This window comes from Ixodes scapularis, unplaced genomic scaffold, assembly GCF_016920785.2.
Source record: "Ixodes scapularis isolate PalLabHiFi unplaced genomic scaffold, ASM1692078v2 PGA_scaffold3__209_contigs__length_174095766, whole genome shotgun sequence".
Lineage (NCBI taxonomy): Eukaryota > Metazoa > Arthropoda > Arachnida > Ixodida > Ixodidae > Ixodes > Ixodes scapularis.
In genome coordinates this window covers 66,325,525-66,340,598 of record NW_024609868.1, presented here as the reverse complement: position 1 = coordinate 66,340,598, position 15,074 = coordinate 66,325,525, and the positions used below count along the sequence as shown (strand labels likewise).

The 15,074-nt window shown below is 44.5% G+C and overlaps 1 protein-coding gene across 1 annotated transcript in view; it reads right to left on the bottom strand.

Moving 5' to 3' along the window:
* Positions 1–240: 240 nt before the first annotated feature.
* Positions 241–15,074, bottom strand: part of LOC120847741 — a 135,157-nt gene continuing 120,323 nt past the window's right edge. The window contains exon 2 of the mRNA XM_040219607.1: positions 241–1,191. Coding sequence (XP_040075541.1) covers positions 241–1,191 — 951 coding nt within the window. The remainder of the gene's footprint in view (positions 1,192–15,074) is intronic.

The window sequence follows — 15,074 nt, the reverse complement described above, 5'->3', positions numbered from 1 at the left end:
ATACCAGATGTCGAGTGTCAGCCCATACAGGCAGGCCGCCTTGTTTTCAGAGAACGCTTCAAGTGGGCTTCCGAAGCCGCCTCGTCGTGTTGCTGCAGCCGTTTTCGGAGAGGCAGGGTTGCATACCAGATCTCGGGAGTCAGCCCACACAGGCAGGCCGCCTTATACGCAGAGAAGGCTTCACGTGGGCCTCCAGCAGTTCCCGGAGAGCACAATTGAAGAAACACTTTGATACACTGCTTACATATTAAGTGGCTCCACACCTGGAATGTGTGGCTGGCCTGATCCAGAGACAACTTCATCGCAGCTTTCATCTTCATAGGAGTCGTCGCTGTCATCTCCGGCATTGATTTCGATGATGATTGGTGCAACCTCTCTGTCCGACAGGCTGTCATTCTCCCAGAACTGCTTTTCCATCTTCTTAACATGCTGTATAGCAGCGGTCCAGTTGTCTTTCGTGACATTCTTGATTGCCTGCTCTAGAAGCACCTTCACATCTTTTAGTTTGAAAGACGAGTTGCTTCGCGCAACCTCATTCTTCACTTGCCCCCAGATGAGCTCAATGGGATTCAGCTCACAATGATAAGGGGGCAGCCTAAGAACCGTGCACCCAACAGTTTCAGCACGTGTGTCCACTCGGTGGCTGAGGAACTTGTGTCGCACTTGGGAGACTAAAGAAATTAGTTCCACCTTGAGCATGTCTTTGTTCCAGTCAACTTCCTTTGAGCTTAGCCATTCTTGGATGACACTCTTGGTTGAAGATTTCATGGGGACACACTCCACGTGTTTTGAGTGGTAGGAAGCGTTATCCATTACAATAACGCGTCCTGGCTCTACCTTGGTCAGGAACAAGCCAAACCAATGTTCAAAGCTGTTGCCATCCATCTCGTCGTGGTAATCGCCCGACTTCACTCCATGAAAAATGTCGAGGCAACCTTCCACAAAGCCTTGGTCACCCCCAACGTGAGTGACAATCAGTCTGCTGCCTTTGCCAGATGGATTTTTGAGACCGGTGCTGAGGCCGCGATTTCCTGCGTCTCTGGCAGAACGCACCGTCGTGTCGACCCAGATCTTGTTGACGGTGTGTCCGGCGTTGACCCACGTTTCGTCGAGATAATAGATCGCCTTACCCTCTGCTCGAAACTTCAGGATCGAGCGGAGGTACTTCGCACGCCACACAAGGATGTCGCCCTTCTCAATGAGAAGAGAGTTGCGACTCCTCTTCTGCAGCTCGAACCCAATGTCATGCAAAAGACGGTACACAGTCGATGGACTCGGTTCCACGGCGACCTCATCATCCTTCAGCGCTTCAATGAGGGCTTCGCGTATCTTCGTGACGGTCGGGGTTTCGTTCCTTCGAAAGAAGCCGTGCACGCAGGACCGCAACGCAGACAGCACAAAAGAGTCGTACTGGACCAGGCGACGACGGGTGCCAACCGACTTTGGGCGCTTACCAGTTGGAGTTCGAAGGAGCCCGGAATTCGTGATGGCTTCCTTCTTTATGGCAACAACTGTCCGTGCTCCGACGCCAGTATACTCAGACGTCAGCTGGTATAAGTCGTTCCTCAACCTGTCCGGGTATTGTTCTCGCAGCTTGGCGTACACGGAAAGAACCATCTGCTTGCAATCGCTCGAGAGCTTGCGTCCTTACCGATGCTTCTTCCACAAATTTATGGGTGTCGTGGCGGCTGGCTTACGTCTCGACGGCGGTGGAGATGGAGCCATGGAAACTACCTCAACGATATCCACAAAGGAAATACGCTGAATAATAAAACAGAACGATAAAGTTGTAAAAAATATCTGAACACGCAGAAGAAGAAGAACGCAATCGGGCCGAGCGCGTCGAGCATTCGATTCCCCGAATACAACAACAACATGACCTCACCGAGTTAACCGGACGCGTTCGTAAATTCAACAGAAGTAAAGAAATAGACACTCAGGCTGCAAGTCTTGCGCCGTTTAAGTGGACAGTTTGACGGTACAATTGTTTTATTTGAGAAAAGATGTTAGCCAAGTCGGGAGTGCTGGATTTATTACGAAAGCAATTCTGTTTGTGAACGACTCAATCTTCCGTGAACAAACGAACGCAGTCAGTAGGGCCTCAGTCACCACGCAGCGACTACGTGCGATTCGTATTTTAAAAAGAATCACACCAATAAATTTGGACATATGAAAAATTATAGCTCAAAACGTGCTACATCATAAGCCCTATTTAAGATGATTGGATTATCACGATTACGACGCTCGTATAGAACTTTTTCTTTGTAGACACTTTTTTGTTTATATTTGTTTCAAAAATGGCGGAGGAGCGCTTCGTGGTGGTGCGACGGTGACTGGCCAATGCGCGGCCTGTAGAGGTGGAACCTCCGGTGCACAAGTTGGGGTGAAATAGACTTTAGCACCGTAATCACGAAGTCACTAAACGCTTGTGCTTGATTGAGAGGCACTGTATTAGGTGCAGCACGTAGTTTTTTTCCTGCTCTGGACACGTCTTAGGATGAGCAAAATTAGTCCTGACAATAAATTTGAGAGATGTATTTTCGCCCACGAAATTGTATTTAATTACAATTGTATTTGAAATACCCACGTTTTAGTATTTAAATACAGATGTCAAATACATTACCCAATTTGCAATTAAATACAGATGTCAAATACATTACCCAATCTGCAATTAAATGCAAATGCAAAATACACTAAGTATTTAAATACGTATTTCAAATACCTGTATTTGAAATGACTCCTTGCAGGCTCGCGCGCGCCCGTCCGGTAGGTTTTATCCGTTTTATCAGATCGACGTGTATTCTAGTGCCCCATAGGAAGACGAAGGCTAGCTACGGTCACGTGATGTGGTCACGTTGGCATGGTAAGTGAGGAGAGTAAGGAGAAAAATGAGAAAGAGGCGAGGCGTCATGGGAGCATGGCTTGTGGAGGCTGCGCGGCCGACGTCATGCCCTCTCATACCCTTCTATCCTCCTTGTTGCTTGCCGTGTCGTACTCAACCTATTTTCTGTGCATTGGTTGTCCTGTTATCTACCTTCTGCAATCCACATCAGCCGCAAGCATGCTGTCGAAGTATTGTGTGCCCGCCGGAAATAAAATCCAGTCTTTTTGGAAGCAAGGCTGCTATAGGGCTGCTCGGATCATGGGTTGGACGTCGTCGGCTCCCACGAACCGCGTCCACAAGCCTCACGTTGTTTGGTTGGTTCCTTTACGTTTCCGGCGAAGAATCCTCAGCCTTGGCCTTGGCCTCACCCCTACAGGACTTAGCTGATGAAAAACAATCTACGACAACGCGGCGTCTTTGGAATGGGATTACTACGATCAGTGGCTCTTAAAACCTCAGTGGCCTCCCTTGAATTGTGAGCTCTGTGTGTGTGTGAGTAGGCGTTGTAAAAAGAGCTCTTCGGTGTGAACGCTCTTACCTTCACAGCGTGCAAACTCTTCGAATGCTTATTCAACAGGCGGCGCTGCGAAACGGGAGCCTTCGGCGCTGCTTCAACTCGCAGTGTGGTGGTGTGGTTCTCAAAATGGGCACTTACTCCTTTTCATACATAGCGTGCAAAGCTGTCAAAGGTACTGAAGTGGTGCGCATGAAAATACAGAAAAAAAATGTGTTCCTCCGCGCGTTTCGTGGACGAGTGGTAGCGCTGCTCTGGCGGTACCGACGTCTCGGCGGCAGTTGTTTTGTTTCATTTAGACATAATTTTTGTGCAAGATTGTGCGCATTGCCGAACTGCATATTTTAATTCCTCCTTTCTTCTTGCTTTTTATTTATAAGTTGCCGAGAGGCCACATTTCTACCATCTGCTCTGCCGCTTTGCAAGTGTTATTTGCCTCCAGCACCGAGTTATATTTTTCTTACGTGCAGCGTGGAATGAGGAATCTCACTGATAGCAGCCTTGTCCCAAAATTTAGAATAGGACGTTACTGGACATTAGTTGTGGCCTGTACAGTTTATTTTGAAATAGCTGTCAAGGGTAGGAATCCCCCTCTCGGGGTACTTGCGATGCACCTTCAGGCGAATGGCGTTGTGTGTGAATTCGGCATGCTTGACAGTCCCCGTGCTCGAAACTTCTACATGGCGAGGTCTTCGCTTCGGGGACGCCAGCTTGCCAGATAGACACTGCGCCTTGTACTTCGCGAGAGTACGGGCGCACACTCCGGTGTTGTTACTGACCGTCTCCAGGACTTCACGACCGACTTCTCCGGGAAACGCGTTCTTGTACTCGCGTACACGTTGGCGATCACCTGCTTGCACTCTTTCAAGGTCTGCGCACAACGAATCTTCGAAAATATCCGAGCAGGAGAGGTACTTGAGCTTGTTGCGTAAGACGCCATCTTCTCAAAACCAGCCAGTGCCACACAACCCGAAAACCCGCAGCGGCTGCCGCACGGACGAAAACGAAAACAGTTTAAAGTAATTTACATCATCTTTTTATTTTTATTGAAAAAAAATTTTGCTCCGTCGAAATTATAACGCCACTATCAGTTACTAGCTCCAAGGAGGCACATTTTTCGACTTTTCTTAAAGTGGTTTTGCAGGGAACGCACTCTTTTATGGGGTGAACGTAGACACGGTCGGCGATGCAAACCGGTGCGCTAGTTTTGACTGTGTTGCATGCTATGTATGAAACGGGGTATACTCTTGAATAAGCTGCTGCACCTTCACTCACTCCCAGGGACGCACCCCACGACAGTTCCAGAAATATGTAAAATGCAGGCGCAGGATTCGGTTTAGAATAGTACGCACGACGCGAAACTTGTTGAATCACGTATGAAACGAATTCTCAAAACGAGTACTCGCAGGTGTAGCTATGTGGAAAAATGCCCGCTTCATACGGAGCGAACCCAGGTTCGATGCAAAAAATAAACATTCCTGTTTTTTTTTTTTGTTTTTTTGTTTTTTTTTTTTGCTTTTTTTTTTGCAATTATTCTTGAGAAAAATTAATGTCGACGAAACTTCGTGCATACTTTTTTCCTTTCCCTTCTAATTTTATTTAGCACGATTATTTCTGAAAAAAAAAATGTTGTCGACGAAGCTTTAAACCAAATGGTATGGGACTCCCTTTTTAGAGGTGCATAGGAAAACGGCGGGGCTTGGGTTGCCGGCTGAACGCCGTGATGCAGCATTCATACTGTTTTTTTCGATAGGGCAAATGCTGCTGACCTGTGACTCCCGTTGAGGAGGGCAAGAGTCAAAACAGAGTCACACAAATCATTGACTCTCTAAGAGAGTCGTGAAGTGTCAAAGGGAGTCATGGAGGCAGCGAAGAGAGTCAAGGAAGCAGCGACTCCCTTTGGATTTCTTTTTTCTTTAGAGTGTGTAAGGACTGCTGAAGTCGATGATAAGCTCATTTAAGCTGTACATTTCGATGCTAAACCGGTAGCCTCCATCTTTTTAGATGTTAACTTATAATAAATACTTCGTGCGTTTATGTTGTAAAAGCCAGACTACTAGAAGAGGCTATTCTTGATAGAATAGCGCACGAGGTAAATTTTTGTTGTAGAGCCCTCAATCATCACAGGGGATTCCAACTAGAATTTGCTAGGCTTGATTGGGCAGCCGGTTGTTTTAAACACTAAGGGCAGTGCATTATTCATGCACCCGAATAAATGAGAGCACCTTTATAGGGATCTACACATACCAGTAACTTAGCGATGTCACAGCTTCGAGGCAAGTTTGGAGGATGTGAGTGTTTGGAAAGTTGTATGTTTTTGACTGAGTTGAGAGTGCACAGCATCTGGCCGGCTAGAATAGAGTTTCAAAGTAAACGTGAACAGCTAAGTGTGGTTCAACATCATATCGAAAAGATTTGAAACACAACTAGCGTTTTTTTAAAGCATGAAATGCTTCTTAACGAAACCCCTCCCCCCTCCCCCCCCCCCCCCCCCAAATCCCAAAGGGCTGTCCGTCCCTCCGTGCATTTTAAACTAAACTCAGCGGGGAAATTTACGTCATGTATCCTGACGTCATCTGGCCCATACACCAACGGTGGACATTGACGTTACGTGACCTTTACGTCACTTCACTTTCCCCGCTAAATTTAACGAGAAAATTCACATCTTGTGACCTAAACATAAATTCTGTTTCCCCGCTAAATTCAGCGAAAAGTTTTACTTATACACGAATTTATTTTTCCCGCTGTCAGAGAGGCTACTTCCCAAACCCTACTTTCTTCGTCAGGGTCTCGGTCGGAAGGACAAAACCATCCTCACTCGCATCCTAGCGGATGCCGTTCGCATTCCGGCCAGGAAGGCGAACTGGAACAGAGTAAAAAGGTCTAGCACAGGCACCAAATGTGACACCGAAAAACCTACAGGCATGCAACACCCCCTGTGCAACTGCCCTTACTACAAAGAGGCCAGAGAAATGTTTCTGACCAGCCAAGCCCACTCTTTGGACGACTTGCTCCACCCACGAGAACCATCAAACAGAGAAGACGCCTTGCGGAGCCTTCTGAACTTCGTCTATGAGACGAAGCCAGACGTCTTCATCTAGATCTAACCCTCTTCTTCCCTTAGTGTGACGCCACGTGCATATAGGTGAATGAAACCACCGGCGCGATCCCCAAATTGCGTCCCCTGTTTGTGGCAAATAAACGCTTCCTGAATATAAATCCCCGCCTGACATAGAGGAAAATTTGACGTCAGGTGACATAAAGATGAATCGAGTTCCTCTTTTAAATTGAGCGGGCAAATAGACGTCACGTGAAACGCCGATTCCCTCTCTTCATCTCTCGCCTCTCCTTCCTTTCTCTCCAATTCCTCTCCTTACTCCCCCTTGCTTGTTCTCGTTAGTCCTCCCACTTTCCAATGATGTCCTCGCCATCTGCCTTTTTACCCTCACCCCCGTTCCCTTCCCTCTCTCTCCTTATCGCTCCTCCCTTCTCCTACTGTGCCCCAACTCACTTCCTCTCATTTCTCCCTGGTCCCGTGACCCACCAACTCAGTTTATCCTCTAAATTTAGCGGGGAAATTTACTTCGCGAAACAAATTCCCTCTTCCTATCTCTCTCTCCTCCCTTTTCTCTCACTCTACATTCTAATCCCTCCCCTTATACCGTCATACAGTGCCCTCTTCTCCTTTCCTCTCCTTCCCCCCCCCCCTCACCCTCCTGCATTGCCCTCTTCCGTTCCTCGCCATTTACCTTCCTTACCCCTCCTTACGAATTCAGTTTCCCAAAAAATTAATTAAAAAAAAGAATTCTTTACTTCATTAACGACTGTCTTCCAAACAGTCAAAACAATCGCTCTATATACTGCATTCAAAGCCTTATAAAACCTCAAAAATAAAAATGGCCGCCAATATTTTGTTTTGTTTGTTTAACGTGCGGTCAACGCCATTTCTCTTGGTTTTCTAGACAGCGGAGTGTACAGCGCGCACAACATCAGCAGAAACTTGTGATGTCGCGACCTTTTCTCTAACTTGACGTTTGAAGATCGATCTAAGGGTTGAATAGGTTTGAAAATGTTTTAAAAAGACGAACTTAGGATAAAAATTTCAAAAAGTTTCCACACTTCCGAATTTTGGAAGCTAAACATTCGATTACTTTCGAACTTTATACTTCGTACCTCAAAAAAATTCGAAATCTATTTTCCAAACCTAAATTTCAGCAAAGAAATTTAAATTCTTTCAAATTTTCGAATTTGGTTCGAGAAAGAAAAATCGAACTCTTCGAACTCGACCTTTTAGTACCCTTTCACATTTTCGAATTTAATTAATTCAAATTATCAGACGGGGTTCGAAATAATTTTCGACACCTTTCGAACTCATCACTTCGGGAGGTTGACGGAATCCCTAGAGTAAATCATTGTATATGGCCACCCGCAGCATAATTCAGAAGCGCGGGGTGTGCCGTATTATCGTCGCGTTTCTTTTTTTAACTATTCGTTCTTTGGAGTTCTTATCGGCTAATACCGCACTCTCATTGGCTGCGCAGCGAGACGGTTTGGGTCTCGCCACGCCCTGCAGTTTCTATGCTGTCGGCGACTGTTCGGCGAGCAAGTGTTCCACAATACGTCTTTGGGATATCCGAACGCGAGGAGCACACGAATCAAAGGGCAACATTGAGAACGTGCACGGAACGCGCGGTAACGATCGCAGTCAAGCGGGCGTCGCCATTGCCCACGGGAATGCGCCCACGCACAAAACGCGTGAGCGCATTTGCGGGGTAAACAAACGCACGAGATGCACAAGGAAAAGACAAATATGCACGCCCTATAGTACCTGTACGGCGGCTATGTACTTCGGGAGGTTTCCTGTAGAAGTTCAGCGGCCCCTCATGTAAATTAGTGGTGTTTTCACGGGCTCCGGTCTGCACCCTTTGTACACATACTGTGTCATTACCAAAGGTCGTAATACTGTGACAAGTACAAATTCCTATTTTTTTTATCTCCTTTTCCCAATCGTATTGCGGACTGTGGTTTCTGTTTCTCTTTGTTTGTTCATTGATACTGTTTTTCCAGAGGAGCCGATACAGCCCAGAAGAGCACTCAGGACGATAGAAAGCAAAGTATACGAATTGGGCCAATGTTTTGGCCACATGGACAAAGAGCTCAAAGACAGTTTCACTGCTCACAACCCACAATAATCCCTAAGAAAATGTTTAACAGGCAATGAGGCAAGCACGATCACACTGCTTACAACTCAAAATAAATCACAAAAAGTTCAATACGCTCAAACATGTGAAACCGCCAAAAAATAAATACAGTATATAGTCTAGCCTGCACTATAGGGCGCTATGCAGGTGAGCACAATATCGGCAAATTGGATTGGAGATTTTGTTTTCACTATATCACAGGAAACATATTTCCACTTCTTTATGGTTACTGGAAAGAATGAATATTTAAATGTCTATGCGTGTCATTAAGGGTGTGATTTCATCTGGATGACTGCCTCTGAATAGAGGAGGTGGCTTTACGTAACGTTGAGCGCCAAATTTAAAAATATTTTGATACATTGAATAAAAATGATCAATCTGGCTATTTTCGTCTATGTTCAAAATGTGGCCAGTTACGTATTTTTGCACACTGGATGCTGCCAATGTTGCAAAAAATTGGCGTTATGTTGACGACTTTCTGGTACTCTTGGAGATTTCGAGACCGATGCCAAGTCCTTTCAGTCATCATTGACTCAAGCGTTAGGCATCTTTCGCAACTACGCTTTCGCCGCTCGTTATAACTCACGAAGTGCCTGTTGCGGGATGCATTAGGCTTTTGGATTTAATGTTAACAATGTCTCCGAGTGACGTTTGTCGGGCGCATAAACCACGCGCCGGCAAGCCACCCGCTGCCGGGCGACAGCAAAGACTTGCTATGTTCATGCCTTGCGAAACATCTGCCTTTATAAAATTCAGACAAATTTAAAAGAAAACAAACCCGAACGCTTCACGGCAGCTGACCTTCCTTGCCACTTATTGGTAGTGGTTGCAGAATCTATCCTCAATGTAATTAACAGTGGTGACAATGCCTGCAAAAAGATACATGGGGAAAACAAAAGCTTGTCGCCATTCCACACGTACTCGATAATACGCGGGTGGTCTCACAACCTAAAACGAATAGCAAGCAAATATAAAGTAAACGGGCTATTTTCCGCTTCAGATAAACTGTCAAGGTTATGTAGAACCATGAACTTGCTCCTCTAGGTCTAGAGAGTCCAAAGGCTGTGGACTAAGCATCGACATTGTTTTATCCATGTTGAATTAACCTGAGACTGGCGTAGAGAAGAAACATCAAAACGTAGAAGGGACAGAAAATAGACAGGACGGCGTCTCAAACTCAGCTAACACGTTTATTTAGTCCACCTCCTTATATAGACTCAATCTCAAGGTCATCTCCACCAACACAAAAGGACGAAGTCTATACAGTTCAAACGCCACAGTCTTCATCACACAATGCAAGAACGTTGACAACGTTTACAGGTCGACGCGATAAGGCAACATCTATCCACCTTCAAACTTGAACAAAGGGATCTCTTCCTCTACTATTCGAAACACAGTTCATACTTCTGAATCATAACACGCCCTCTCCATAAAAAAAAAACACTGAAAGGGTAGTTGGACCAATACACGTAGAGAACCACACAACAAAAAATGTTTTACAGGTTTTTGGAAATTCCCAAGCATGTTGCACTTCAAACCTAAATGGCAAATAAAAAAATGAAAAATAAAAAAGAAGAACATTTTACATTTTTAGAAAGCTTTCTGAATTGCTTCCAAACTGTAGTGAAGCCTAACTTATGCAGTTGCCTAGAGACTTTATCCTCGCGGTCTCCTTTACTACTCTCTTTACATCGTTCCTCTCTGTGTATTATTTCCTTCTCCGACCAGAGCGCCCTGCACTTGTTACATTCATGAATATGTTTCGCTATTTCCGAGTTTCGTACATTGTTCTTTACGTTTCTTTTATGTTTGTTCAATCTGTCATTTATGCAGCGTGACGTCTGACCTACACACTTAAATCAACACTCCAATGGTATCTCATACACAATACGAGTCTCGCAACATACCGATTTTTTCCCGATGAGTCTTTTTGCACTCACTCATACCTGTTTGAAATGGCGTCAGTTTACTTAATCTGAAATCTGAACTAGAGACCGTGTCTACTCCAAACTGTCTCGCACATGCCTTCAGGTTGTGAGAGATGTCATGAAAATATGGGATTACAGCAAAGTGGTTTCTTGATTTTTGTTCGGTTTCCCCTCTCCTGCCCTCAATAAACAATTCAAATTGCCGTTTTATAAAACTTATCATAACCTTCACTTATCAAGCATTTCCACTGCCTTTCTATTGATTCAGTGATGTGATGGACACAATACCTTTCTAACGCGTTCCTGACCAATGACTTTTTGTCACTTGTGCCGTGGGAGTTGTTTACGTTCTCCCTTTGTTATGTGACCCGCGTTTATGTGGGCTAGACTGGCCACTGCTTCAATAAAAGACTAAGGGAGCACGCCTACAATATGACTTCTACGGTATCTGGTCACTTTGGCATTCCTTGCCGCGATTGCGACTGTATTCCAGAGTTCCTGCTATGTGAAATCGTAAAACGCTATCATGATCAAATGACACGTGAAATCATCGAGGAGTTAAAGTTATCTAGGTTAGGCGCTGAGTGTTTCAGCTGCCCGTCCGTTGCCCTATTCGGCAAAGAAATAGATTTCCTTGTTCGTGAATAGTGTAAAATGTGGGCGTGCATGCGATTTTTGTGGTGTAGTATGTCGTTCTGACATGTCTCTTATTGTTCTGTGTTTTCTTGCCCTAGGGCCTAGACCAAGCAGGTATTTATTCTGCGGTTACGACAAATAAAAGTTAGCTTAGAGTCATCGCTGTGTTTGTGTCCTTCTACTTCTCGTACCTAGTCTGTTTTCGCTCTTTTAGATATTTTAATCATGTATTTCTGGCATTTCACTAACAGAGTCGGTTGTTTTGTACCTTGAAGGTGTAACCCTTGCTGCTCTTCTTTGAACCCGTTCAATCATGTAAATTTGGAACTGTCTAAATGGGCTCCATACAACACTTACGTACTCCAGTATGGCCCATACTAGGGTTATAGAGGCACTTATTTTAACTTCTGAGAGAGCGAGTTTTAGTTTCCGTCTTAGTGACCACTGTCTTTTTTCAGCTGAATAGCAGAGATTATTTCTATGCATTTTCCAGCTTAGATCTTCAGTTATAGTAGGTCCCAAATATTTGAAATGACTGACGCGCGTCGATAGTTAACAATCAAATGCATAATCAAATAATAATATGTTTTTAGTTTTGATTGTTATCCTTGCTAACACGATTGTTTTAAGAGTTGATTTGCATTTACCACTGCACGAACCCGTTGCTAATAGCTTTTACTGCTGCGTTCAATCTGACCTGGTCCCATTGACTTGATATTCTAGAATAAATTAATCAATCGTCGGCCAAAAGGCGAACTGTCAAGTTAGTGTTGAGCGTATCTGCGATATAATTTATGTAGCTTAGGAACAAAACGAGAACCAGCACGGATCCCATTTTGTGCCTCAGCTTTCTAAGCTCGGACCTATAACACATTCAGCCAAAAAGAAACCAGGCACTAACTACTTTGGCGGTATCAGGGGAAAGGCCGTTATATTATATGAACACATATGAAATAATGTCAGCTCCGTTCGGTTGTTACGTTGGTGTATATTTGGTTTTATATCGTAACTAATCCCGTTTTTTTTAATTAGTAAACTGCTGAGCGGGGCTGTATTAACATACAACCGCGGGATCCATATTCGCTTTTTCTTTTCTACTCAACATTGCCCTAGAATAATTATGGCTGCCTTTATTTATTTTTCTTTGTCTTTTGTCGAAGCTGATTACATGATTACATATTCTACCCTACACAGACAAACACAAAAAAAGGTGGAGATAGAGTGCCGCAGAAATGCTTCATATATGAATAGTATACGCATCGAGAAAAATACATTGGTTCTGCACGTCCGAATGCCATTCGCGTATACCGCTTAAATTAAGGGATACTATATCTGCGTAATTAATTTACTTGGGGCAGGCACGTATCTAAGGGGGGGGGGGGGGGCTGGAGCCTCCCCCCCCCCTTCCCCGAAATCTGCAATTTGGCTGGGGCCTCCTCTCCCCCTTCCCCTCATACTGCATTTTCTCATAAGCAAACACCCCTTCCCCTCCTCCCCCCCGCCGACTCAAAATCCTGGCTGCGTGCCTGACTTGGAGTAAGAAATCGACCAGAGTAATTAAATGCATTTTCGAATGGACTGCAGGTTTTCTCATTACCGGCAAACTTCGCCGTTGGGATTAAGTTTTGCGATCGTGTGTCGCGTGAACACACTGGCAAAGACCCGAACCCGTTAGGCCAGACATCGGATTGACATTCCCTGTGAACGAAAAAAATTCACCTACAACTAGGAAGTGAAAATCTCCTTCCGTGGCGAACACCAGAATCTTCTTTGATATTATTAATGTGGCGTGCAAATTGGCATCGCAGGCGGTGCATGGTTGGTCGTGTGGAAATTTTACTTATCGAGTACTTTTGGGTTTTTTCACCTTATTTTTATGCATACGGGACCAGTTTTCGATGCTGAATTTGTAGTTCCCTCAAACTTTACATAGTTTATACTTTGTCACAAGGGTGTTGCGTTTCTTCTACTCTGTAATATTTTAATGTACTACACTGTATAGCTTTTCAACTCTTTGGAGTTATCGATGCAGTTTGAAGAATTGCTATCTGAATACGTAAAGTATTTATACAATGTGGGGTGGTGCGCCTTTGGGAGGCAGGGTTACCTACTGGTTCTGGATGTGGATAACAAATTTAACAAGCGCGGTACGCCTGCTAACCTGGAGCCCTCGAAGGGCGATGCGCCCCACCCTTGGTCGTATCAACGTGAAAAATTGTCATACCGACGGCGTGCGTTTATGTTATCATGTATGACTTCCCCTTTACATTGAGTGACAACGCGCCCTAGTTAACACGAAAATAAATTTCACGTTAATAGAAGTGTGAGGGTTAAAGTATAGAACGCATTAAGGTGGTGAAAACCAACCGCGATTCGCGCAAAATTATGGAGTAGCCGGCGCCGTTTGTAAGGCCTCCAATCTCCACAGCCCTCATTCATTTGGTCTCTCTCTCTCTTTCTTTTTCTTTTTCTCTCGCACGAAATTTAAAACGTGCAAATATTCCCACACTTTCTACAAAAGGAAATGTAGTTTTGTTATTACCATACATGCGATTCTTGTATCATAAATACCCCCGCCTTGTTGGTTATTGGAAATAAAGCGAGTGTAACCATTTTCTTATGTTTAAAATTTTGTGCGATTTTTCTGGTTTTCCGCACACGGGCACTGGTCTTTACGTAAGTACAGCATGGTGTCATGCCAAACAGATAAACAAGCTTGATTGCTTTATGACAGTTTGGTTCAGGGCGTGGCACTATAGTATATAGCCCGAAGAAGTTCTTGTTATTACTATTTTTTTTAATAAAGGAGTCCTATGAAAACTACTTGTGTAGTATAAAGTGCTTTTTTGGAGAACCATCTTAAGCAAGAAAGTTACCTGCTCTTCATTATTTTTTTAACAAAGAGCCAGACAAACAAAACAACATAAAAAAGCGCGGAGTACGTGTTCTATAATTGTGTTGCGCAGTATGCCCTCCTCTCTGCCAGTGCTTATTTTATTAAATTTAGCTTTATGACCCCCCCTCCCCCTTCTCCTTCCCCGATATGTTGAAGCAGTCATTTGGAATATGGTGTTTAAAAGCAAAATAATTTCCACGCCTTGTTAGTAACAGCGAGGAAGTGGAAAAAAAGACAACTGCCAAGGTAAAAAAAGATGCCCCACCCTTTCTTTCCTTTACTCATATTTTAGAACGTCTATGTTACACCCGAGGAAAAAGAAATCTATGCAAGGCAAACAGATTAAATCCGTCCCTCGTCCGTTCGGGTTAAATGAGGCGTGTGCGAATGAGTACGTTTTACCTATATAACGGGAGCCATAGCACTCATGGTACTTTTTTACATAAAAACCCCTCCCCCCCCCCCCTCCCCGCTAAAGACCAGAATGACATTTTTCTTTTTTTCTGTGAGAAAAGTGCGATTAGAGCGCCAATCTATATTTCAGATTGATTATATGATTTCAGTACCGCACACTTTGACCGGCTCAAATTGATTGCAAACTTAGTCGCCCTTTAGGTCCGACCACAAACAACCCTACAATCAGATATGGAGTCAATCAAGCCGCGCCAAAAGCGGATCGCCTTTCTGCTAACACAACTTCTGATTGGGATAGTTGGTTCGTGTTAGACATGATTAAAATAGCGCAGTCCTGTCATACGTGGGCCTTTTTTCGTCCCTGTCAAGTTCGCGCTATTTTCATCGTGCCTTTCTGCGTTTCCCTCCGCCAAATAAACCAATCACGCACGGGAAATGCACCGGCGTCCTGCGCCCTTTTTGTGGTTTGATTCGGTTATTCTATGATAGCAAACTCACCAAGACAATGATCGCCCCGACGGTGCACTTTTGCTGCTACCATCATCTCTCATCTACTTCTCTTTGCACATTTTTTTTCTTTCTCGTTCTCTTGCCTTCTCTC